The sequence below is a fragment of the Orcinus orca genome, chromosome 3, assembly GCF_937001465.1.
Source record: "Orcinus orca chromosome 3, mOrcOrc1.1, whole genome shotgun sequence".
NCBI lineage: Eukaryota > Metazoa > Chordata > Mammalia > Artiodactyla > Delphinidae > Orcinus > Orcinus orca.
Window position 1 is genome coordinate 59,102,590 of NC_064561.1, and position 24,710 is coordinate 59,127,299.

The 24,710-nt window shown below is 55.7% G+C and overlaps 1 protein-coding gene across 4 annotated transcripts in view; it reads left to right on the forward strand.

The window, feature by feature from the left end:
- Positions 1-1,156: 1,156 nt before the first annotated feature.
- The window catches only part of PDGFRB (platelet derived growth factor receptor beta), a 38,458-nt gene continuing 14,904 nt past the window's right edge, over positions 1,157-24,710 (forward strand). The window contains exons 1-10 of one of the 4 annotated variants that reach the window (XM_004280357.3): positions 1,157-1,562; positions 17,523-17,568; positions 18,653-18,976; positions 19,505-19,771; positions 20,491-20,618; positions 20,735-20,906; positions 21,451-21,643; positions 22,349-22,464; positions 23,802-23,925; positions 24,359-24,570. In XM_004280357.3, coding sequence (XP_004280405.1) covers positions 17,529-17,568; positions 18,653-18,976; positions 19,505-19,771; positions 20,491-20,618; positions 20,735-20,906; positions 21,451-21,643; positions 22,349-22,464; positions 23,802-23,925; positions 24,359-24,570 — 1,576 coding nt within the window. In that variant the 5' untranslated portion in view covers positions 1,157-1,562; positions 17,523-17,528. The other 3 variants (XM_033406765.2, XM_033406766.2, XM_049707659.1) reach the window with 3 other exon arrangements.

Sequence of the window (24,710 nt, forward strand, 5' to 3'; positions counted from 1 at the left end):
AGAAGTGAGGGGGTGAGAAGCCCAGGGGCTCCCAGAGGAACCTTGGCAGACCTTAGTGCAGAGGATGGAAACGGAACGCAACAGGCACTCGAAAATGAATGAGAGATGGGGAAGGGATAACCCAAGAAGAAGGTGGGACAGGAGGGCCGGTTGACACTGCAGTGTGGGTCTTCCGCTGGGGTCAGATCACCTGTATCTGTTCCACCATGTGACTCATGAGGCCTCGTTCTGCTTTAGCTCTGCCATAGCTGTGTGAGTTTGCGAAGCTCATCTCACTCCTCTGGGCTTCGGTTCCTTGTCTATACAGTGAGGAAATAATTCTTTCTTGGTAGTCCAGGGATTTTGAGATGATGGAGGAAGATGTCTGGAAATCTGAAGTTTGCTGGATGACTTTGGGCATGTCTCTTTCTCTCTCTGTGCTAATTCACCCCTGGACCTTGATTTCTTCTTATGAGAAGTGACTGATAACCTCAGAAGGGCTTTCTCTCTCTTCCAAGTCACCTTTTCTCAGAAGCCCTTTCTGATTCCCTTAAGCCTCTGCGAGTGCCCCTCTGAATGCACTCTCAGCCCCCCTGCCCTCCCTGGGCACTGTCTCTCCCACTAGCCTAGGTACCCTGAGGTCAGGGACTGTAACTTACTACTGCATCCCAACACCCAGCACAGCGTCTGGCACGTAGTAGGTGCTCAACAAGCTTGTTTAAGGAATGAATGTCGATGGAATCAACCGGATAGGTTATCGGAGCTCCTTTTACAGATGGGAAAGCTAAGGCACAGAGAAGGGACCCAGCCCCAGGTGCCACGGCAAGGGGAGTCTGCCACCCGAGACAGGCATCAGGTGAGTGGGGCCAGGCCACTCTTTAATAAAAGTGACTCAGAGGCTGGCTGGCGTGGGCTGCGGAATTTCTAAACATCTCCTCACATCCTGAGTGAGCAGGCTACGGGAGGGAGCAAGCAGAGGGAAAAGAGGAAGAAAAACAAGAAACTTGGGGGAAAAGAAAGAGGGAGGGGGAACTAAAATTGAAAACAGACGCACGCGTCCACCCTCCCCGCCCCCAGCCCCCTTCTCCCAGCTGAGCCAATCAGAGGCCGCCCTGCAGCCTTTCCCCCAAAGTAGGGGGGGCAGGGAAGCCCACGGTGGTGTGAGCTCCTGGGGCTGCCAGCAGCCCGCAGTCCCTGCCCGCCCAGTCTGGAGCCGGAGAGAAGGAGGGACTAGGAGAGCGCCCGGGCCCCTCTGACCAGCGGCACCCGGCAGCTGCCTGTGCCGAACGATACAGACAGACAGATCCAGGGCGGCCCCTCCTGGCAGCCCTGCTCCTCCAGAGGGATGCTTTGGGAGTGAGGCCACTCCTCACCCCCGTAGCCCCTCACTCCCGCCATTCTCCTGAGGCTCTGGGAGCCTGCAAAGGTCCTCACTGCCCTCCTACCCTGCTGCTGCCCAATTTCAGGTCCAGCAAAGTCTTTCTGATAACAGGAGAGGGTAGGCAGTGAGGAGGTCTTCCTGGAGGGGGTGACAGCCCAGAGCCTGGGACCTTGCCCACACTTCAGAAGGCATCAGCAGCAAGGTAAGTGCTGGGAAGAGGAGGGAACCCCAGCCCCTTGTCCTGTCCCCTTGTCCCAGACTGCGCCTTCTTGGGTAGGTCAAAAAATGGAAAATATTTTTAACCAAACCAGATGGGAGGAGGCCAGGAGGCTGTTGGCGACATCAGGGCTGGAGGAGCCAGCTCTCTCCTGCTCAGGCTGCTTCTGGGGTCGGTGCCCCCTGCCCGCATCAAACAAATCTCAGAGGTTTCTGGGTGCCAAGCGGGGGGGCGGGGGTGTCCTCCAAAGCAAAGCACCGCCTGTGGGGGGGTGGCGGGGAGAGCTGGGAGGGGTGTGAGAGGGGAATTGAGAGATGGCCAGCAGGGTACATGGCAAGAGGACCTAGCAGGGAACGGGGACCTCAGATCCACTGCCTCTGTCCCTGGGCCCAAGCCTTGTCCCTAAGAATCTGTCTGGCTCTAAGCCAGTCGGCCGCCAGGCAACCTCTCAGGATTTAAATGGATTTGCAAATTTTCCAGATTCCTAAGATGTCCTTCCAAACCCCCAGCGGCTGGGAAAGTGCGAAGGCGAGGGGGCCAGGGCAGGCCCTTCCTAACAGTCACAGTCGTGCAGCCTGGGCCGGGGGTTTGGGATCTAGGAGTCAGATCTGGGGGCCCCTCTGTGAAGAAGGGGGTTGGCTGCTGGGCCCTTTCCTCTGGTCCCAGGCAGCTGCTCAGGCCTCCTCACTGTCTCCCTCCTTCTTAAATATGAATCTGATTCCTTCTGTGAGTCTCCCTGGTAGAAGGTGCCTATAGAAAGCCCAAACTCTTAATAGTGGCTGCTACCAATCGACCCTTACTGCATGCCAGGACCATGTGGAGTGTGTTATAAGCATGATCTCATGTAACGCTCACCAGCAAATCCAGGGGCAAGGACTGATTTTATACCCAATTTACGAGTGAGGAAACTGAGGCTCACAGCAGCCACAAAACTGTACCACACTGCTCTGCTAGTAGGCGGCAGAGCTCAGGGAGATAGTAGCCTCCCTGCCCCATCACGCCAGACTTGGGCTTTGTGTTCCTGACGGTCAGATCCCAGAATTCCCGGAAGGAATCTTCATGATCCTGCCAGTGGGCATGCCCTTCCTTACCACTTTCCCTTTTCCTTCAAGGACCCTCCCTATTCTACCCCCTCCAGGCAGCCTTCCCACGTTCTTCTAGTCTTCCAAGAGCTTACTACACCCATCATCCTGGAGCCTTGTTGCTTGACCCTCTCTTTCTGTTCGTGTTCTGTTTACACATCAGAGATCGTTTGGGCCCCAGGCTTCCCCATCTAGTGTTCTGGCCCCAGTGTTCCCAGGAGGCCAGTGGGGCTGAGAAAATGTGGTTGTGAAGGGGAGGAGGGACTGACTGAAGACCTGGTGTTCCCAAGGGTGAGCCCAGAACCCAGGCCTCTTGTCTTCCTTCAGGTGCCTTTCCAGAACCTTATGTGTGTCCGTCCCCCAGACATTTTCCTATATGTCAAGGGGGGTAGTGCCCCTGCCTCTGTGATCCCAAAGTGCACAGAGGCCTCTAACGAGATCTTCTGAAATCAGGCAGTCCTCCCCTGCCTCCAAGCATCAGGGCCCTGAATCCACAGCCCTTGGGGACATGCAGACCATGTTGGTCACCATCACGGAGTGCTTACCCTGTGCTGGGCACAGAGCCTGGAACCTCGTACGCCTTATAATCCCCCACAACAGCTTTTTGGAATAGGTATTATTCTTACCCCTGTTTTGTTTTGTTTTGTTTTGTTTTTTAACATCTTTATTGGAGTATAATTGCTTTACAATGGTGTGTTAGTTTCTGCTGTATAACAAAGTGAATCAGCTATACGTATACATATATCCCCATATCCCCTCCCTCTGCGTCTCCCTCCTACCCTCCCTATCTCACCCCTCTAGGTGGTCACAAAGCACAGAGCTGATCTCCCTGTGCAATGCAGCTGCTTCCCACTAGCTATCTATTTTACATTTGGTAGTGTATGTATGTCCATGCCACTCTCTCACTTCGTCCAAGCTTACCCTTTCCCCTTCTCGTGTCCTCAAGTCCATATACATGTGTTAGCATACGGTATTTGTTTTTTCTTTCTGACTTACTTCACTCTGTATGACGGACTCTAGGTCCATCCACCTCACTACAAATAGCTCAATTTCGTTTCTTTTTATGGCTGAGTAATATTCCATTGTATATATGTGCCACATCTTCTTTATCCATTCATCTGTTGATGGACACTTAGGTTGCTTCCATGTCCTGGCTATTGTCTTACCCCTGTTTTGAAGACAAGAAAAACAAGGCTCAGAGAAGCTAAGTGACTTTCCCAGGGTCACACAGTTAGTTGGTAGAGTTGGTATTTAGGCCGAGGTCTACCTGAAACCAAAGACTTAACCCCCTTGCTCCCAGGGAGCCCCCCTGGTCAGAGCGGAGAGTCTCCATCCTCCCACAGAGCCTGCTCCTGGCTCCAGCACTTTCTCCAGCAGAAAGATTAGCTTCAGGCCTGACCTGCTCCCAGGTCCACCCGGGCCCTGACTTGGTCCTGAGTGAGGAAGGAGACCATCTGGTGAGTCCCCTCCCTTCAGTGGTGACCGGGCAGCCCTCCCTCCTCTGTGGGAAGAAGAGATGAGACTTCTAATTGCCCACAGATGTGGGGCAGCGGAAAGCACCGTGGATTCAGAGTCAGGAGACCCAGCACTGGTCCTGGCTCGACTCAAATCCACTGTGTGGCCAACCTCAGGCCCCCACGTCCTCTTTCTTGCTGCGTCCGCATCTGGAAGGCAGTGGGCACGGTGGGTAAACAACACCAGGTTTGGTCATCTGATGAGCCCCCCTTGGTCTGGCTGACTGTGTGACCCTGGGCTAGCGCTCTGCCTCTCTGGGTGTCAGGCCCCTCCTCTGTGAGCAGTAGGGTGGGATGCAGGGTCCACATAGTAATAATACAGATAAGGTGCTTAGCACAGTTCCTGCATCTCCTGGGGCTGGACTTAATGCCAAAGGCTAAGAGAGAGCAGCTGCTCTCCCCGCCTCCTGCACGGGACGACCTGGCTGTGAAATTGGTCTGCACCTCACGAAGTGCTATGCCCACAGAAGGGAAGGGACCTGGGCACCATGGGTGTGCTAAAGACTCGACTCTATCCTCCAGGCACAATCTGGCTCTGAGACCAGCTGCCTTCTAGGTTGAAGGAGGGGACTCTGGAGGGAACTCTGGGTGCTTTGCTCAGGACAGGCTGCTGAGTGGTGAGGAGGGAGGAAGGAATGAGAGAGGCCCCAGACATTCCTGAAAGGTACCCCCTCACCCCATTTCTTGCACGTGGTTCAGAACCCCGCAGGCAGTGGACCCTTGGAAGGGGGAGATCTTCCTGCCCTGTTTTCCACAGCTCCCGCAACCCTCCACAATGTCTCCCCAGCATCAGAGCTTGTAACGCCTCAACTGGGAAGCCACGTGTGCAGGATGGCAGAACTGGGACCAGCCCTCTCTGAGCACTTTCATTGTGCTTTCCATCCATTACCGTCAAGTCCACTGCGGTATGCCTTAGCGCCTGGAACAGGCCTGGCATTCAGTGAGTGCTTCATATTTGCTGAACTAATTTAATCAGCGCAAACCACCTCGAGGAGTGGATATAAACTCTCCATTTTACAGATGAAGAAATGCCCAGAGAGGTTAAGAGGTTAAGTCAGTTGCCCAAAGTCCCACAGCCAGGATGCGATAGAGCCAGGATTTAAACCGGGTGTTTTTGACTCCAGAGTCCGTGATTGAGAGGCTGGGTGGGTTCTGGATCTCAGCTGTGGTGCCCCTCAGAGCTCCAGAGGTGGTCATCAGACCCAGGAACCCATCCTGTGCGACTGTGGGTGAGTCAGTCCCTCTCTGGGTCTCAGTTTTCCCATCAGTAAAACAAGGAGTTTGAACAAGATGATCTCTGAGCTCCTTCCAGCCCTAAAACAATTCCAGGATTCCAAGCCACACCAGCCCAGATGGGCAGTTGCACAAGCTCTGTTGTGTGCTCAGGGATCATGCATATTTAACTTCACAGTGAAAGGGTTTTTTCTTACCCTTTTTCTACACATTACAGAAAGTGGTCAGGATCGATGACCTCTAATGGAAAACGGTGCCCTGTAACAAGGAGGAGGGACCTTCTGACAGTCAGAGCGGCCTGTTAATGCACTCAGTTTCTTGGGGAGCTCTGAGGTCGTGTTTTCCCAGTGCCCACAGCCCTATTTTCCTGGGATCCTGAGGAAGGAGGGTCAGGAGGACTGCCTATGAGGGGGTATGTGTGGATGCTGTGACCCTTTGCTGATTTTCAGACTTCATAGGCTCTGATTTCAAAAGGAAGCAAGGCTTTGGCGCATGGTAGATGAATGAATGATGGGCTCCAGAGGCAAGGGAATGGATGCAGAGACCCACCTCTAATGGGAGGAGTGTGGAATTCACACACTGTTGCTTCCAGTGTAGAAGCCCCTCCCAAGACTTCAGGCCCAGAACCCTCAGGCAAAAGAGCTTCCTGAACCCCCCAGGCCGTGACCCCAGGATCCGCCTTTCCCAGATGCTTTCTGGGACGCCCCAGCCCAGCCTAGTGCAGGAGGTTGAAAATCAAAGTGTATTGCTTTAACTGCATTAGTACCCTCTCTTCTCCTCGCTTCAGATCAGAGCTATTTAATGTCTCAGGTGTCCAGAACCTTTCATCTGCCAGAGGTACCAGCTCCTCTGCCCTGTGATGGAAAGGGTTGTCGCTTGGGAGGTAGGGGCAGCAGGGCCAGGCCGGTCAGATGGTTCCTGAAGGTCAGAAGTGAAGAGGATTATGGGAATCACTGTGTTCAACTTCCTTACTATATGCACGGGAAACTGAGGTCCAGAGAAGAGGAGGGACGTGCCTCAGGTCCTACAGGTTGTCAGTGATAGCACTGAGCCCAGGACCCGGCCTGCAGGTCTGGACTTTCCTCTGTGCCAGCGCATGTGCTGAATCTTCACCATCCACCTCTGTGGTTCAGGGCTTAGGCTCCAGCTCTCCCCAGGGTGAGGCCACAGGACAGACTTTTGGCTGAAAAGGGGCAACACCATCCCGACGAGGGATGGGAAACCCTCTGGGTAGTCTTGTGGACCACGGAGCCTTTGGTTACATCACTTCTCCATTCTGGCCATAATTTCCTTTTACATAAAGTGACGGGATGGGGGGCAAGGGGACAGCTCAGTGACCCCAGAGGCTCCATCCAGCTCCGTTCTTAGCCCCTGAGAGCTCCTGCTAGCCTTTGTGCGGGTATTTCACATGTTGCTGCCCTGGTTACCTTCTGTCCTGGGAAGTGGAATCATAAGAGCTGTGACACGTCCTCTTCTAGCTTCTCCACTCCTGAGGCTGAGCCTACGTGGTCATGGATGGTGGGGGGGGAAGTTCCAGAGTCAGCCGCAGAGGGCAGGGCTCAGATTTACAAACCTGTCACTGAAGCCCTAAAGGTAAAGGCTCAGGTGTGACTCAGTGGACCGTGGGCTACTCCTGTCTTAACTGTATTTGTGTCCTTATCAGCCCCCAGGCTGGGGCCTTTCTGCTGAATGGATAATGAAAGAGTGATAAATAAGCGTAGGGGAGAGATGGATAAACAGGTTGGTGGATGCCTGCATGGATGGATGATGGATGGACAGACAGTTGGCCTCCCCTCTAGTCCAGGGAGCAGGGGTGACGTCATGAGCGTCCAGCATGTGCAGTCACAGCGGGCTCCACGCTTAGAAGGGCCTAGCATTGCCTTGAAATGCTGAATAGTTTTTTAACAAGGGTCCCTGCATTTATATTTTGCACTTGGCCCTGCAAATTATGTAGCTGGTCCTGCCAGGGAGTTCAGGCTGGGTTTGAGATGGCTTCATCCCTGAGACTGGTCTCACTGCCTCCACTGTCCCCATTCTAATCCACGGCCTCCCACAAAATGCCAACCTATTCCCGTCACTCTCCTTTGTGGAGGCCCCCTATCCCCATAAGGGCTTGGACTTGCACCATTGTTGCTGCCCAACCAGCAGCTAGCCCCCTACTCTCACTGTCAATACCCTGACAAGTTGGCTTCCCAGTGCCTCCAGGGCAGAGCCCAAGTCCTTACTCAGCACCCCAAACTTTTCCCAGAGTGGCCTCTGCCCTTCTTCTCTGCCCATCCCCTGCCTCTTTGCTGAAGAGCCCCAGTTTCTAGCCTAACAGATCTCTCTCTGCCACCACCCGGATGCCTCGTGATCTCCCCCTTCCCTAACTGCTCACGCAGAGCTTCTGTGGAATACCCTTCCCTGGCATCGTCCACCACAGAACCCAACTCAAGGCCACCCTCTCCCCCCTTGAAATCGTCCTATAATCATAATAATTACCATTTACTGAGCGCCTGTTATGCCTCAGGAGCCTTTCTTCATCATCTCTAACCCTCACAGCAATGGAAAAGGATATCTCTTTTGCTGTTTTCCAGAAAATTGCGACTCAGGGAAGTTAAACTCAGAGAGGTCACATGTTTATGAGGTAGTAGAACTGGGACTTTGACCTGGATTAAGTGGCTTCTAGCTGGGACTGCGGCCCCTGGCTGAGCCCCTCCATGTGTTTTCACTGCCCCGGGAGGCGTCAGGCACAGCCTGCTGGCATCAGGGTCCCATGTGTCTGTGCTGCCCCCTCACCAGCCCGTCCCATCACCTTCCTGGAGGGCAAGGGTCACCATCGCCTGCCTATCCCAGTTTCCCAGCCCAGGGAGTGCTGAGTTTTTAGGGGGCAGCTGAGGACCGGAAGAGCTGACTCTACACAGCCATTTGATCTCTCATGCTGGGTAAGCATCTATCGAGCACCTACTGTATGCCTAGTCCCATACGAGGAACCTGAAGACATCCCCCAAATCGTTAGATGGGTTTCCTCATTTGTGAAAAATCAAACTAAGTGGCCAAGACAAAGGTAGAAGAAAGAGCTGGTTGGCAGACAGTGGACTGGGAGTCATTAGACTTGGGTTCTGGTCCTGGGCTGGCCTTTAAATCCTTGAGTGCGCCAGGAGGAGACCCGACCCTACCCAAGCTGAGCCTGCTGACAATACCAATAAGAACTGCAGCTACCCTTCCTGGCTTTCCCATCACCCCATTTCCCACATGCATCCTTTGCTGACAAGCTTAGCCTAGCAGGGTCTCAAGGCCAGCGAGTGAGTGAATGAGTGAGTGACTTATTCTCCCGTGAGTGAATGAAGAACAGTCACGTGGCCACTGACTTGGCCGAGGGCTGTGTGCCAGGCCCTGCTTTGAGTATTTTCCTTGTATTAACTCATTCAAAGGCCTTGACAACTCGATGACGAGCCCTGACTTACAGATGGGAAACCCGAGGCACAGGGAGGCTGAGTAACAGTTAAGTGGGAGACTCGGGGTGAGCGACTGGAGGAAGGGGTGAAAGAACAGATGCTGGGAAAGCCAGGGGGAGTGAAACGTGGGCGTTTTCTCCCCTCTGGCTCTGCTGCCCAGGAGGGCTCTGAGGGGAATCTCAATGCTCCGTAACTGGCAGCAATTAGACGCAGGTTCTCCTTAGCTAGCTGCCCTGCCCGATGTGCCGGCTCTGGGCTGCTGGGGGAAGGCTGCGTGCTGGTGGGTCCGTCTGAATGGCCGAGGCCTGCCCCCTGCCCACTTGGCTCTGAGAACCATTTTATGTGTGGCCCCCACCCCGGCCCAGGGCTGATCTCGGGCTGGCAGCAGCCAGGGGAACAGAAGGTTTGCTTGTCTGCGCCTGCTGCGCCCCCCCCCTCCCCAGCCTCAGCCTGGGACCCCTCTCAGGGGCTCCTCTGGCTGCCAGGGCCTGACGCTCCCCGTTGCCATGGCACCGGCTGGAGATGAGACTGGGGGTTGGCTGCGGGGGGCGGGTTTCAGGGAGGGCAGCCGAGGGATGGGGGAGGCCTGGAACTCTGCAGCTGCAGAGGCCCCCAGGCCCTCTGTGAACAGTGGAAGGGGTGCTGGAGCTTCAGCAGGGGCAGGCCTGGACCCTGAGCGCAGCAGGCCTGTGGCAGAGCTGACCACGCAGCTAGCCTGACTACTGGGATGCTCTTTATCGGAGGCGTCTGGGACAGGCCTCATGGTAGACCAGAGACCTGCTTGGGCACTGCCTCTGCCAGCCCCAGGCTGTCCTCAGCAGAGACTCCTCTCCTCAGCCTAGATGCTGACCCTCAGACTCTGCAGTGACGTCGCAGAAAGGTTCTGAGTTCTACCCTTACTTGACTTCCAAATTCCTGGGTGAGCTGCGGTAGATCCCTTGCTCACTCTGCCCCTCAGTGAGGGAGGGACACGACTGTAACCTCTGAGGATCCCTCATCCCTGAGAGCCTGGATTCAGTGTGGACCCCATTAGGGTGAACCCATGTGGGAGTGTTTCTCTGTGTTCAGACCTGTTTCTGGGCAGAAGCTAGGCAGTCTAGCAGAGCAGTGAAGAATACAGGTTTGGAGTCAGAAGGGCCTGAGTTTGCATCCCAGCTTATCATTGGCTTATTACTTATGGGCTGTGTGACCTTGGGCAAGTTGCCGTACCTCTCTGAGACTTAGTCTCCCCCTCTGTGAAATGGGAATACTGATTGTATCCTCCTCACAGGATTGTTGTGAGGATAAAACAAAATCCCCAGGTCATCTCATTTCGCAGAGTGCCTAGCTCTGCATTAGTAAGGGCTTTTGTTTGTTTTCAGATTGGGGAGCATCAGAAAAACGAATGGGAAGAAAAACATCCTTGTTGCAGGGTGGAGGGCATTGGCATTGGTGAATGGAAGCAGGACCAATGGGTAGAGGATACGATGAGACAGATTGTGCTCAATGGAATAAAAATTTTCAAATGGTCTGACCTCTGAGGATCCTGGGCTGTCCGAGAATGGAATGGGCTGCAGGTGAGGTAGTGAGATCCCTATCATGGGAGGTGTGCAGTTGGAGGCTGGACAACCCCTTTGTTTGCAGAAAGGGTGGGGGAGATGTGAATTGGGAGTACTTACAGCCCCTCCCAGCCCTAAGATTATAGGGTTCTGTGAAAGATGGTGTGACTTCCTCCCCGCTTATCCTGCCAGGTTCACCTGGCTGAAGGAGACTGAAGGAGAGGTTGGAAAACAGAGGGTGAAAGAATAAACCTGGTGAATTGTATATTGAGCTCGTACTGTGTGCCAGACACAAGCTTGACATCTTTGCCTCCTGCCTGAGAGAGGCTGTCATATGAGTGTTGAGCCTGTGTGCTGTCAGTCTGCCCAGGGTCGAGCACCAGCTCCAGGACTGGTGAAATCGTTGGGCAAACGGTCTGACCTCTCTGTGCCTTGCTTTCCTCGTGTGTAAAATGCAGAAGCAACCCTGATGTCATGGACTGTTCTGAGATCATTCACATTCAGGCCTTAGCCCAGGCTTTGGGTGATGAGAACTAAATCATAGGTAGTTCTTCTTCTCGTTGTTATTTTCAAGGCCTTCTAAGTCCTTGTTCCTTTTTGAAGGGGCCACTGGGGCCTAGCTGGGCTCCAGAGGACTCTAGTCCAGGGATCACTGGGCCTGGGCAGAGCCAGGCCCTATGGGCCGGGGAGTGGCCATGGGGATGAACAGAGAGGCCCGCGAGGCGCCGGAGGAGGCAAGCAGTGCTTGCTCGGCAGGCGGGTGGACAGCCGTGTGCAGTGGGCCTCCCTCCCTCCCTGACCTCCTTCTCAGGGCCGCTTCCCAGCCCGTGTGGGGACCTAGGCCCCCTCCCCTGGGCCCCCAGCGGCCGTGAGGCACACACTGAGCGCTTTCCCATGAACTGTTCCAAGGAGCTTGGCCTGCTCCCCCTACCCCCAAGTGCGGGTGAGGGGGTGTGCAGGAGCAGGGGCTCGGACTGGGGGGATCAGCCCGTTCTTTATCAGCCTGACTCCGATCCAGACAGATGTTTCGTCTTATTTTGAACTTCCAGAAAATAGGTCATTTCTTTCCATTGTGTCCCTGGGGAGGCCTCCTTGGGGACAGGAGCATAGAGTGAGTGACAAGAGCATGGAAGCCTCACTTGGGCCCCTGGGGAGCTGGGAGGACAGCATCCTCCCCCCTCTGTCATGATGAGCTGTCTGTCAGCAGGGCCAGGGCTTGAAGGGTCTTAAAGGCTGGGCTAAGAAGCTGGCCTTTACTGAGGGCGGATGGAGTGCCATGGAAGTGTCGGGGAAGGACATGGTCAGATGGGGATTTCAGAAATGTTCCTCTGGTTAGGGTGTGAGAACAGGCAGGGGGGGACAGACTGGAGGTGATAGGGGAGGGGTTGGTACAATGGGGCAGGCAGAGGCCACCAAGTTTCTGCTGGAGGGGGCAGGGGTAGGGGCATCAGATTGACGGTCCATGGAACTAGCACTGTCCTTCCACTCACCTGGACTTCCAGAACAGCTGGATCCCATGCCAGGCCCCAGCTTAGCTGACTTCTGCTGCTTTGTTTGGGAGACCTCATAGGTACCTGGAAAGCAGGAAGGTCCTCTGGGTCTAGAAGCAGCATGGCAGAGAGTTGGGCCTGGGTGATCAAGCTGCATCCCTGTGTGATTTGAGGCAGGTTGCACACCCTCTCTGACCTCTATGTGATCCTGAGGTCTGTGGGGAGATTCAGTGTGTAGGGTGGAGTGCTGAACCTTTAGCGGCAGAAGGGGCATCGGATCGAGAGGGGCAGGTGAGAGCCGCATAGCCTCAGCCCCTTCCCAGCTTTCTATCCGCAGCCCGTAACTATTTCCCAACCCAACGGAAACGGCTCTCCTCCCTGGCTCCCAGGATGGGGTTCCCCTACCTGTGTTGCAAGAGTCTACCTAAAACTCAGCCCACTTGGGGTAAGCCCACGTGGGCCACACTCTCTGCCATCACTCTTGTACTTTCCCAACCGCTGGCGGGAAGACTCAGTCTCCAGCTCCAGATGCCTCTTGCCCCTACGCACACGCCCAGGACTGGGGCTGGCTGCCTTCCTCGAGCTGAGTCATGACATCCTGGCTAGGGCCCCTCCCCCGCACCCTACCCCCACCCCAGCATTCTAATTCAGCACAGCTTCTTCCAGAGCAGGGTCCTGAGAGTCACACCATGTCAGCCCCAGAAGTGTTCCTAGGACAGCCCTGCCCACCCTGTGTACAGATGGGGAGACTGAGGCTCAGAGAGGGGCAGGACCAGGGTGACAGGGCTGAGCTAGAACCCACATCCCTTACTCTCAGCCAGGGATCTGTCCCCAAAGTTTGTGTCAGGAGCTGTGAAGTGTCTGTGGTGTGGAGGAGAGAGGACTAGACCACCAGGCAGGAGACCGGAGTCTGTGTCCCCCCTTCTGCCAGCAACTTAGCAAGTCACCTCCTCTGAGTCTGTTTCCAATCCCCGCCAGGCTGGGACAATGCAGGGAAGGTGATATAAAGGTCTGTGTGTGGCAAGGGGGGTCAGTATCCTGTGGGGAGGGAGGTAGCAGCAGCTGTGGTTTGAACCCTAGGCCCTGAGCCACCAGCCTCACATCTGAGCCGGGGCTGGAGGCAGGGGCTGCCCAGTCAGGTGTGCTTCAGTGCCCCATTGGTCAACTGAGCCCAGGATTGCCTAGGTCAAAACACTGAGACCTATCCCTGTCCTTTTCCAAGCCTCAGTTTCCCCATCTGTACAGTGGGGCACGGTAAGGGGGCTGGATCTGATAGCTGGTTCCTGAGGGCCTCGGAGCTCTGACATTCCAAGACTCTGACCCCACGGCCGGGCCTCCTCCTCTCTCTGGCATCTTGTTTATTCAGAGCATCCCTGGCCCAAGACTGCTGGCCTCAAGCACCCGCTTCTCCCTGAAGCAGGGCTTCCTCCCACCCCCATTTCACTGCTATTTCTGCCCAGCCTGTTCCCCACCTCCAGACTGAGTGTCCCTCTGTCCACTCAGATACGCAGCCCCTCCAAATTCTAAACTAGATCAGTGCCAGCTCCCAAACCCTCTCCTCCGCCACATTCTCATCTCAGAAGATGGTATTTTGCCCCCAGCACACACGCACTCCTGCCCGCTAGTACTCTAAGCCAGACATAGGGGTGGGGCTCAGGATACCTCTCTCTCCAGCCCCCCTACATCAGATCACCAAGTCCTGTCATTCTGGGCTGGATAGATCTCAGTCCGGTCTGTTTCCATCAGTCCCCGCTGGCCTCAGCCCAGCCAAACCCAGTAAACAGAGTAATGGTGGCAGAGCAGTCCGCCTTGGCTCAATCTCTGCTCTGTGTTCCTAGGCAACTGCCATAAGCTCTCTCTGCCTCAGTTTCCCCATCTAAAATGGGATGATCCTTGTATCTACCTCATAGTGTTGTCTGAGGAACAAGTGAGTAGATCTATGTCAAGTGCTCAGAACGGCACCTGGCACAGTAAGTACACAACACGTGTCGGATCTGTGGCTTGTCTGTGCCCGCACATGCACGTGTGTTCAGGTGAGTTCGGGGTACCGTGTGCACATGCTCTGTGTGTTTTTTATGTGCACAGCTTTGCTTGTGCCGCGTATACATGTGACTTCTGGAGGGGCACGTGGGAGAGCACAGAGGCTGCAGTCTGGGCACCGTGGAGCTGCGTGTGTGCATGTGTGGGCGTGCACGTGTCCGGTGCCGACGTGAGGGCTGGGCACACGCAGGGCCCGCTGCACACGGGTGTGTTTCAGAGCAGTGTGTGAACGAGCGCGTAGGCAGGAGCCTGTGCTGTGTGTGCACGTGCTCTCCGTGTGCAAGCCTTCCCCACTGGCAGCCATGCAGCACACCCCCGCCCCCAGCCTGCCTGTGTCGTGGGAGCCTCGGGACCCCGAGGGAGGGAAGCTGCTGCTAGCGGATGTGGCCAAGATGGACTGGATTTATTTAGATTAAGGCGGTGGGAAAGGAGTGGAAGCTTGTATGAGCAGGAAGGAGAGAAGGCTGGGGCTCTCACAGTGACTCCTCAAGCACGCTTGCTCTCCTGGGCTTGCGGTCCTCTGCTCACTTGGGGTTCTCCCCTGGACCAAGGGAGGGGTTCCCTCTGACTCACTGTGAGGAGCTGGGCAATTATCTCATCTTTGGTCCTCATACCCCCAACCTGGCCAAGATAGGAGGAATCACGGGAACTCGCCTCATGTGCGAAGCAGGGGATCTCCGAGGGTCCCCTCCCTCTCTCTGCTCCAAGGGCCTCCCCAGGCAGGAGAGTGTGGCAGGAAGGGGGATGCCTCCTCCCTGACTATGACACCCACCTTGTCCCAGGTGGTCCCTCCTTGGAGCGCAGCCCTGCCCCTGAAGAAGGGGAGTGGTCACAGGCAAGTCCTCCACCCCCATATCAGCCACCTGGGCCCCTCTGGGGTCGGCTAGAAATACAGCAGCCCCTGGGAAGCACAGAAGTCTATAAGGCATTGGATGGACAACTGGGGGTGTCAGGGAATCATCCAAGATGGCCCAGGAGGTCATGTCCCAAGCCCCACTCTGGTTCTTCCCAGTCCACCGGCCTGTGGCCCACACCACGCTTCCCCCTGCCACCTCCTGAGTGTCCGCATCACCCGTTTATTTGTCTGGAAGTCACCTGAAAGACTGAAGTCCAGAGACGGAAGCAACTTGTCAAAGTACACACAGCAAATCTGGGACCAAATCGTCAGGGGATTGAATCCATGGAATGAGATGGGTTATGGATTCTTATTCTACGTCAGCCTCAGGAATGTTGCCCTTCCTCCCATCAGTCCCTATGTCCCCAACCCACCACGGCAGGAATAATAGTGACCAGAATCTTCTCTCTGGCAGTTTTAGAGCACGATGGCTCTTTGAGATGACCCATCCAAACCTCTCCCTGTGTGGATGGGGAAACTGAGTCCCAGAGAGGGCTGGAGACACACTCAGTCTCAGAGTAGGTCTGAAGCCCCATGTGAAATGCTCATTTCATAAAGAGAGAAGCCAGTCCAAGATCCCTGGTTGTCCATACTCTCCCGAAGGTGGCTGCACTCTCCCTGAGCTCCTGTGCCCAGCCCATCCTCTCCCTGCAGCCTGATTCCGTCTTTTTGCTGTGTGACTGGGCCATGACTCTGTCCGTCTCTGGGCCTCTGCTGCCCGTTCAAGAAGGCCCCTCCAAGCTCAGAGTCTCAGGGACTCTAAGCCCCCTTAGCGCCAGGCCTAGCAGGAGAGAAGCCAGGGTCGGGGGTGGTGGGGGAGGCCGCTTGCCCGCCCAGAGGCCCGGCCCACAGCCTTCCAGAGCCAGGCCAGTCCTAGTTGCCGTGACCTCCCATCTCCAGGCCAGCCGACCAAATTCCTCCTTTAGAATAATAAACAGTGTGGCCAGCCAGGGAGGCCAGGAGGGGAGGGGCAGGGAGGCTGAAATGACCCCCTCCCCCAGCCTCCGCTGCTAACGATTTTCTTTGGCTGAGATCTCTGGTAGGAAGGGGGGATCCAGAGGGGCACCCACCGAGGGACAGATAGGCCTCTGTGGTGGATGCTGGCTCCGCCACGGCGCTGCTCCCTCCTGCTGGAAGAGGCCTGGCATCCAGCTGGAGGGCTGGGGCAGGAGGGATGGGAGAGGAGGGCACCGTGGAGGGGGCCTCAGATTGGTGGGGCTTTGAGTCTAAAGCAACTGGGAGAGGGGACCCTCAGGCAGGCCAGTCTGAAGGGATGGGGAGAATGAGGAGAAGGAGAGCAGATTCATTCAGGGAGCTTCTGAGGGCACTGGGCAGAGCCGAGACCAGCGACCCCAAGCCAGGGCCATTGCCTGTGTCCCGTGACTAATGTGTAAGTGCAGCCCTGTAAGTGGTATACTTGCCGTTGTCCCATTTTGAGAGCTGCAGACTGAGGCCACTGAGATAGTGATGGTGCAGGAGGTAGCCCTGCTGGGGCTCAAACCCGGATCCCAGCCCTGGCATGGGAACTGAAAGGGGTGAGATGAGAGTGGAGTGGGAGCAATCGGTGTGTGGCCTTAGGAGCCGGGCCAGGCAGGGCAGCCACTCAGGGAAGGCAGGAGCCCCACTCTCCCGGTTGCCTTGTCACCTGGTCTCTCCCACATTTCTTGCTCTATGACCCCCACCCACTTCTGGCCTTCTTCCTGTTGATCCTACAGTCAGACCTTTGCAAGCCTGGCTATCGATGGTTATTTTGGACCCTCGGAAGGGGCTGCCAAGGGCAGGGGTAGGGCAAAGACGCACGCAGTGCGATCCATCTCTCTCCGTGTCCCTGCTTCTGTCTCCCTCTGCCTCCATCACCCGGTGCTTCCTTTCTCTCTGTCTCTTGGCGTCTTTGTCTTTTTACCTCAATCATTCCAGTCCCTTTGTCTCCCTCCAGGACAAGCGCTGCTGTGTAGCCTCGGGTAAACTTCTTCCCCTCTCAGAGCCTCACTCTCCCCATCTGGACCCTGGAGGTGTGGGTGGGGGCTTTGGATTCAACAGTTTCCAAGGACCGCTGAAGCCGTGCTGTGCAGGGCGGCCTCCCCTGGGCCCAGCCCCCGGCCCCTCCCTCCTGGGCCTCCCTGGGCAGCTTGGGGCTGAGTAAAGGGGGCCAGTGCGGGGGGGGGGTGTGCCCCCCACATTCCACAGCCCCCGCTTCCCTCCCCAATGCCGCCTCCATTTCCTGTTGTGCTTGTGGAGCTGTGGGAGTTCTCCGGGTTCTGGCTTACCCCCTCCTTCTCCCCTAGGCCTTTCATCACACTTTCCCAAATATTTGTCCTGGCAGATAAGAGCCTGGTATTGGAACTGTCACCCGGAGGACAGGCTGTTAGAGCTGGCGGGCCCCTGGACACCATCCAGCCCAAGACCCGCCCCCCACATACATACAGAGAAACCAAGGCCCAGGGAGAAGCAGGGGTCTCGGCCGAGGCCATCAGGGAGGTAGAGGCAGAGCCAGAGCAGGGTCCAGGCACCCTGTGAATGGGCCTGGCACAGGGGAGGGAGCTCCTTGGGCATGAGTGCCCTGTTGGAGGGGGCTCTGAGTAGCCTTTGACTTTAGCCCGAGGGATCCAGAGGCTGGGGGGCTCAGGCTGGGGCTTACTCTGCAGGACCCAGGCAAAGAGGGGCCCTGGCGCTGCCTCTGGCAACTCTGGGCCCTGACCCCTGTTTAACTCTGCAGGATACCATGCGGCCTCCGAGTGCCATGCGAGCTCCTGTCCTCGAAGGTAGGTAGACTCGGAGCAGGGGCAGAAGGCCCTGGGGAGCCAGCTAAGTGGGGTCTGGAGCCGGCGGGGGGGTGCATGCCAGCACCAGGGCCCGGGCACTGCTCTGCTCTTGACCAGTTCCCTGCCTTTCCAGTTGCTCTCAGTGAAGGCCTCTTTCCACTGCCCACCTCTCAGCTCGGAGGCCTCAGTCGACCTCTGCCTGCCTTGGCCCTCCGCACCCCATGTCCCCTCACCAGCAGTCCCCACCCCGTTCCCTAACAGTCACCCTGGTCTCCCATCTCTTGTCGGCACTTGTTGGTACTAGTCTGGCCAGTCTGGTTCCAGTGGGGGACTCCCCTTCCCTGCCTGGACCCCTCATTGACTGTAAGCTCCCAAGTCTGGGTGGGCTTCTCCAGGCAATCAATGCTGACCAGGCAATCAGTGACCAGCCAAAGGCCCACCCAAAGATGACCAACCCACCGGCTGGGCACCCACCCGTCTAAGTGGGTGCTTATTTTCACCTCATGTTCCCTGCCGAAGTGGGCCAGGGTGGGGAGGGCGAGGCTTACAGAATCCTTCCCCGGGGGGTGTCAGCAAGGGGAGGGGAAACCAATCACTTGACATCCCCCGATCCCCAGTCCCCTTCAGCCTCCAGGGGCCTCAGTATCTTTCGTGTCCCAGTCTGCCTCACTCTGGACTACCTTGGCCACCACTTCCCCAAGCAGGGCCATCTCTGGGATTTGGGGCAGAACCTGGACATCTGGGGCAGCTGCAGGGAAGAGGCTCAGAAAGTGACCTGGGAAGTAATGCAGGAACTAGAGGCCTGGGAATTGCTTCCCGAGGATTTCCTGATGCCTTTGAGAGAACATGCCTGCAGCCTGAAAGTTGCACTGCAGAAAGACTCCAAGGCTGGGGGTCTCTAGGAACTGAGGTCAAGAGGCCAGGAGGCCAGAAGGAGTCCCTGGAGACCAGGCCCCGGGCAAGCAGGTCTCAGAGCCATGGGTTCCAGTCTGTGTTCTCTGTGGATTAGGGAGGTGTGTTCTTCAGGGTCAGCTGTGGGGAGAGGTGCTCATGCTCTTGTGCCCTGATGTCTCCTCTCCCAAAGGCCAGGTGCTGTTGCTGCCCTTGCTGTTGTTGCTGGGACCACAGGCCTCCTGGGGCCTGGTCATCACACCCCTGGGGCCAGAGCTTGTCCTCAATCTCTCCAGCACCTTTGTTCTGACCTGCTCGGGTCCAGCTCCAGTGGTGTGGGAACGGATGTCCCAGAAGCCCCCACAGGAAATGACCATGAGCCAGGACGGCACCTTCTCCAGCGTGCTGACACTGACCAATGTCACTGGGCTAGACACAGGAGAATACTTTTGTACCTACAAAGGCTCCCATGGGCTGGAGGCCAGCGAGCAAAAACGACTCTACATCTTTGTGCCAGGTGAGGGCCCCCGGCCTGTGTATTCACTCCCTTATTCCTCTTCTCAACTGCAGGCATCTGGGGGAAGTTCAGAAAGTGCCTTACTGATATGGTGAAACACAGCTGTCTCAGAAATGCAGATGAATCAGGGAATCCAGCCTGGTTCAGTCCAGGAGTATGTTCACTCCCACCCCTTGCTCTGAATATTTGTCTGCTCCCTGCCAGCCCACCCCATTCCCGGTTCCCAAGAACTCTGCATTCTCAGCTGGTTCCAGTATGCACCCTCTCGGCCTCCACATCTCATTTTCCCCATTCTCTAAGCTCCAGGTACCAGCTGCCCTTCCACTTGCAACTTATCTTCTTTCTCAGGCCAGTGCTGTCCATATCAAATGCTAAAGCTAGAAGGGACCTCTGAGAGCATGCTTATTCTGTAGTGGGTAGACTGAGGCCCAGAGAGAGAAAGAGACCTGTTCAAGGTAACCGAGAAAAGCAGGGCATAGCCAGAAACCCAGCTCCTCTGACTCGTATTCTTGGCTTCACCTGTGTCAGATCCCACTGTGGGCTTCCTCCCTGTTGACCCCGAGGAACTATTCATCTTTCTCACGGAAATAACTGAGACCACAATTCCGTGCCGAGTGACGGACCCGAGACTGGTGGTGACGTTGCATGAGAAGAAGGTGGATGTCCCGCTGCCCATCGCCTATGACCACCAACGTGGCTTCTCTGGTACCTTTGAGGACAAGACCTACGTCTGCAAAACCACCATCGGGGACAGGGAGGTGGATTCGGATGCCTACTATGTCTACAGCCTCCAGGGTGAGCCCCCTTTCTGGCCTGGTGCTCAGCAGAGGCAAGTATGACCCTCCACAGAGGTACAGACCTTTCGGATAACACAGTGTGCAATTCCATTTTTCACTGAATTCTCACTACAGCCTTGGAAGGCAGGTGTGTTGCCCCATTTTACAGATGAGAAAACTGAGACTCAGAAAGAGGATGGAGTATGTCCAAGGTCACAGGAAGCATTAGTGGTGGAGCTGGGCTGTCTACTGCGGTGGGCAAAGGCACAGGCTTTGAACCAGTGGGGTTTGAATCCCAGCTCTGCCACTTCCCATCTGAGTGACTTTGCACAAGACACATAATCTCTCTGAGTCTGCTTCTTCCTCTGTAAAATGGGGATAATACTGACTGCTTACCTAGTGGGATTATTGTGAAGATTAAATAAAACAAAAGATGGAGAGTATGTGGTTGTGCTCAATAAATTTCTTCTGTACTCAGATGCTCAGAGAGTACTTTGATTTCAAAATTGTTACCCCTTCTAGAATGTCAGCTTCATGAGGACAGGAATTTTGTCTGTTGTGCTTCCTGCTAAAGCCCCAGTGCCTAGAATAGTAGGTATTTAATAAATATTTGTTGAAAGAGTGAATCTTCCACACCAGTTATCCCTTCCCTCTCTGGACCCCCACCCCCTCCCTAAACGGATGTGCTGGTGGCTGGGGGGTGACTTCCTCAGCCCTAAGCCAGTCTCTTTCCACCAGTGTCATCCATCAACGTCTCAGTGAATGCGGTGCAGACTGTGGTCCGCCAAGGGGAGAACATCACCATCATGTGCATTGTGACTGGGAATGAGGTGGTCAACTTTGAGTGGACATACCCACGCATGGAGGTAATGCCGGGCCACGGGTGGGAGGAAGGGACAGGCAGGGATGGGTATTTCAGGCTTGTAGCCTGACTTCATGGACCTTTCCTGATGTGGGGGGCTTGCCCCAACTTTCCCTACAGAGTGGGCGGCTGGTGGAGCCAGTGACCGACTTCCTCTTTGAAATGCCCCACATACGTTCTATCCTGCACATCCCCAGTGCCGAGCTGGGAGACTCAGGGACCTACATCTGCAATGTATCAGAAAGTGTGAGCGACCATCGAGATGAAAAGGCCATCAATGTCACCGTGGTCGGTGTGTGCCTTAGGCTTACCCCCAGCCCTCAGTCTGAACTGGACCCAGACCTTGTCACAGCCCTGGGGTACTGTCAGCCATGTTCTAATCCATCTCTAGCCTTAGTGCCAAGCAAAGCCCCTTTTTCAGGATAAACTAAAACCAAAGCACAGTACCAGCCCCAATTCCAATCCTAATCCCAACCTAGACTTCCCGCCTAGCCAGAACCTGAGCCCCAGCCCGATTTCTAAATCCCAGCTGCCATCCCCGGCCCAGGCAGCCCCATCCCCAAATTCAGCCAGGCTGTAACCCATCTCCGCCACAATCCTGAGACAGAGCACACCAAAGAGCACTACAACCCCAGTCCCAATCTTGAGCCCAGCCCCCAAACCAGTATCAGCCCCAAATTCGGCTCCTGCTCCAGTCCATCACAGTACCCACCTGAACCCCAACTCAGGTAACTCCTTCGCTGGTTCAGTTCCTAAAGCCTGAGGCCCCGCCCCCAGGAGGTGCTGCCCCATTGGAGGCCGGGCATAGCCCCGCCCCTGACGGCCGCCCCTTGCAGAGAGCGGTTACGTGCGGCTGCTGGGAGAGCTGGACCCTGTACAATTCGCGGAGCTTCACCGCAGCCGGACACTGCAGGTGGTGTTCGAGGCCTACCCGCCGCCCACTGTCATGTGGTTCAAGGACAACCGGACCCTGGGTGACTCCGGCGCCGGCGAGGTTGCGCTGTCCACGCGCAATGTGTCTGAGACCCGGTGAGCGGCGGCCTGTCCGCTTCATTCTTGAAGTTACTATTCTCTGCAGCCGGCAGGCAGCCCACAGCCTTAAGCTACTTGACAAACCTATCGAGGCCCATCTTTCCTGAGAGCCTACTACAAGCCAGGCGCCATACCAGGGGCCTGTGCCAGGCACTGGGGATGCTGCATAGACCAGAACAGACAGTTGCAGCCTTCCTAGAGTTTCCTGTCTAGAGGGGAAAACGGACTCTGGTCATCCGATCACCCAGATGTTTAGTTGTCCTTGTGATGGGTGGAGTCAGCCGGAAGCAGCCACGGATAAAAAGGCAGGATGACTGGAGAAGAGGGTGCAGGCAGGCCACTGCACCTATGCAAGAATGGTGGCCCTGAGGCTGGAGATTAGCAGACTGACCTGAGGTGCTGCATGTTAGAATAAAGCAGTGTCAGGCCTTTCTGAAAGGGATGAGATGTGGACGGATGGAGATGGTGCTTCCCCTCCACCACGCCCCCCACCCCATCCGTCCTAACCCTCCCCCTTGACTCACTGGAGCTGCCTATGGGTGGGGATTCAAAAGTCCTGGCACTGCTACTGATACCCATGTGACCTTGACACTCCCCTTCCACTCCCTGGACCTTGTTTTTCTGTCTTTACAAGAAAGGTGGGGGCTGTAGGACTTCTTCCAGCTCTGACAGCTGGGTCTCCTGGCCTGTCCTCCTCATCAGGTATGTGTCAGAACTGACACTGGTGCGGGTGAAGGTGGCTGAAGCTGGCCGCTACACCATGCGGGCCTTCCATGAGGATGCTGAAGCCCAGCTCTCCTTCCAGCTGCAGGTCAACGGTGAGGAGCCTTCCACCCTGCTTTCCTTCCCCTGACCCTCCCACCCCCATGGTCTTGCCATTCCTACACTGTCCATCCACCCACAGGAGGAGGAGAAGAGAGAGTCCAGGACTCAGGAGGCTGGGTTCTAGGCCAGGCTCTGACACTGACCACTGCTGCGTGCACATCCCCTCTCTGGGCCTCAGTTTCCACAGCTTTACGAGAAGGTCATTGGGCTAGATTGGTGTTTACAAAACCTCAGGCATTCACATCCCAGTGGCATGATTTTTCCTTCTCACACACCACTTACACTATAGTACTAATTAGATATTTATTGAGCAACTACAATATGCCAGTCCATTCAAGGTTCTTGAGGCCCTGCCATTGTGGAGCTTGCATCCCAGTGCGGGGGAGATAAACATTCAAAAAAGGGGAAAAAACAGCAAACCATGTACAAGGTTAGAAGGTAACAAACAAGTGCTGTGAAAGAAAACAAAAAAAAACAGAAAAGCTCGGTAAGGAGGGTAGAGTCCTGGGGGCAGGGGAGTGGGGAGAGTTACAATTTCAAATAGCATGATCAAGATTGGCTGCATGGAGATGACATTTGTGTGAAGAGTTGATGAAGGTGAGGGCATTAGCCGAGTGACTATTTGGGGGAAGGGCACACCAGGCAGTGCAAAGGCAGGAGCAACGCAGAAAGGCTTGTGTAGCCAGAACAGAGTGAAGGGGAGAGCGGTGGGAGATGAGGTCAGAGCTGAGACGGGGCAGTTGGGGGGACAGGAGAGGTAGATTGTGTAGGCCTTCCTGGGCGCTTGTATGGACTTTGGCTTTTACTGTGACTGAAATGAAGAGCCACTGCAGGATTTTGAGCAGAGAAATGACACAATAATGACTTAATGTTTTGTGAATTGACTCTCTAAAAATAAATTTATTTTGAATGAAAAGTGAACTTCTCCACTGTAGATGGAAAATCAGCATCACATGTCATAAATATAAAGCAACCACTAAAATAAACTCTGAGAAAACAAAACAGTGCTATTAAATTCTAACTGCATGTTCTTGCCGGTCCAGGGCTCTGATCCTGAGGCCTGCCCTCTCTTTGTTAAAAGGGAAGATTAGCAAATCTCAGAGAGGTGTTAAAGACAGACTAGCACCCTACTGAGATTTTCCCTTTGAAGTACCCACAAGGGGAATCTGTCAGTTTTCACATGGTGATTCCTGGTATTTAATGTTCACCTGCAGTCTGAAGCTCCCCTCCCCCCAAGGGAGACTCTGGACCAGGTCCTCCCTGAGGGCCTTTCTTACTGACTGTCTATCCTGACCTCTCCACCTCCTGGCCCGTGCCCCTCTCCCTGCAGTGCCTGTCCGTGTGCTGGAGCTGAGCGAGAGCCACCCTGCCAGCGGCGAGCAGACAGTCCGCTGTCGTGGCCGGGGCATGCCCCAGCCACACCTCAGCTGGTCTACCTGTAGCGACCTCAAAAGGTGAGCAGACCCTGGGCCAGGGTCTCCCAGGGTACCCATAGCTGACTGGAAGGACCCAATGAAGGTCATCTAGTCCAGCACCATCCTCTGGGAACACTGTTCCAGGCTAGATCCATATCCTAGAAGATGTGGCTTCTTGGAGATGCTCTGCATGACCTAAATTGTTGCCTTTCCTTGCCTTAACCCTGAGGGTCAAAGGAAGGGAGTGGATTTTGCAATCCAGGTTCTCAATTCTGGGGTAGGTGCGCCCCTGCTGGTCAGTTGAGGGATCACGGGAGGAACCAACTCAGGACCAGGCAGTGGGAAAAAGGAACTGGACGCGCCCAGCTTCCTTCTACCACCACCCGGTGGCTCTGCCTGCTTTTGGCCTCAGTTTTCCCACCCGCATAGGGAAGCAAGGGACTGGAAGCCGACCTGGCTGGTTCTCCGGCAGGTGTCCGCTGGAGCTGCCTCCCACGCCACTGGGGAACAGTTCCGAGGAGGAGAGCCTGCTGGAGACGAACGTGACATACTGGGCAGAGGAGCAGGAGTTCGAGGTGGTGAGCACACTGCGCCTGCGCCGTGTGGATCAGCCGCTGTCAGTGCGCTGCACGCTGCACAACCTTCTGGGCCAAGACGTTCAGGAGGTCACCGTGGTGCCACATTGTGAGTCCTCCATCCTCCGTAGCCCCTGACGACCCCTCACCCCCACCTCAACCCTGCTGTACTTGGAACTGTGCCTGTGCCCACAGCAGGCTAAAGTCAGCGTTCAGGGCCATGGCATTCAGGAGCATTGTGGGTGTATC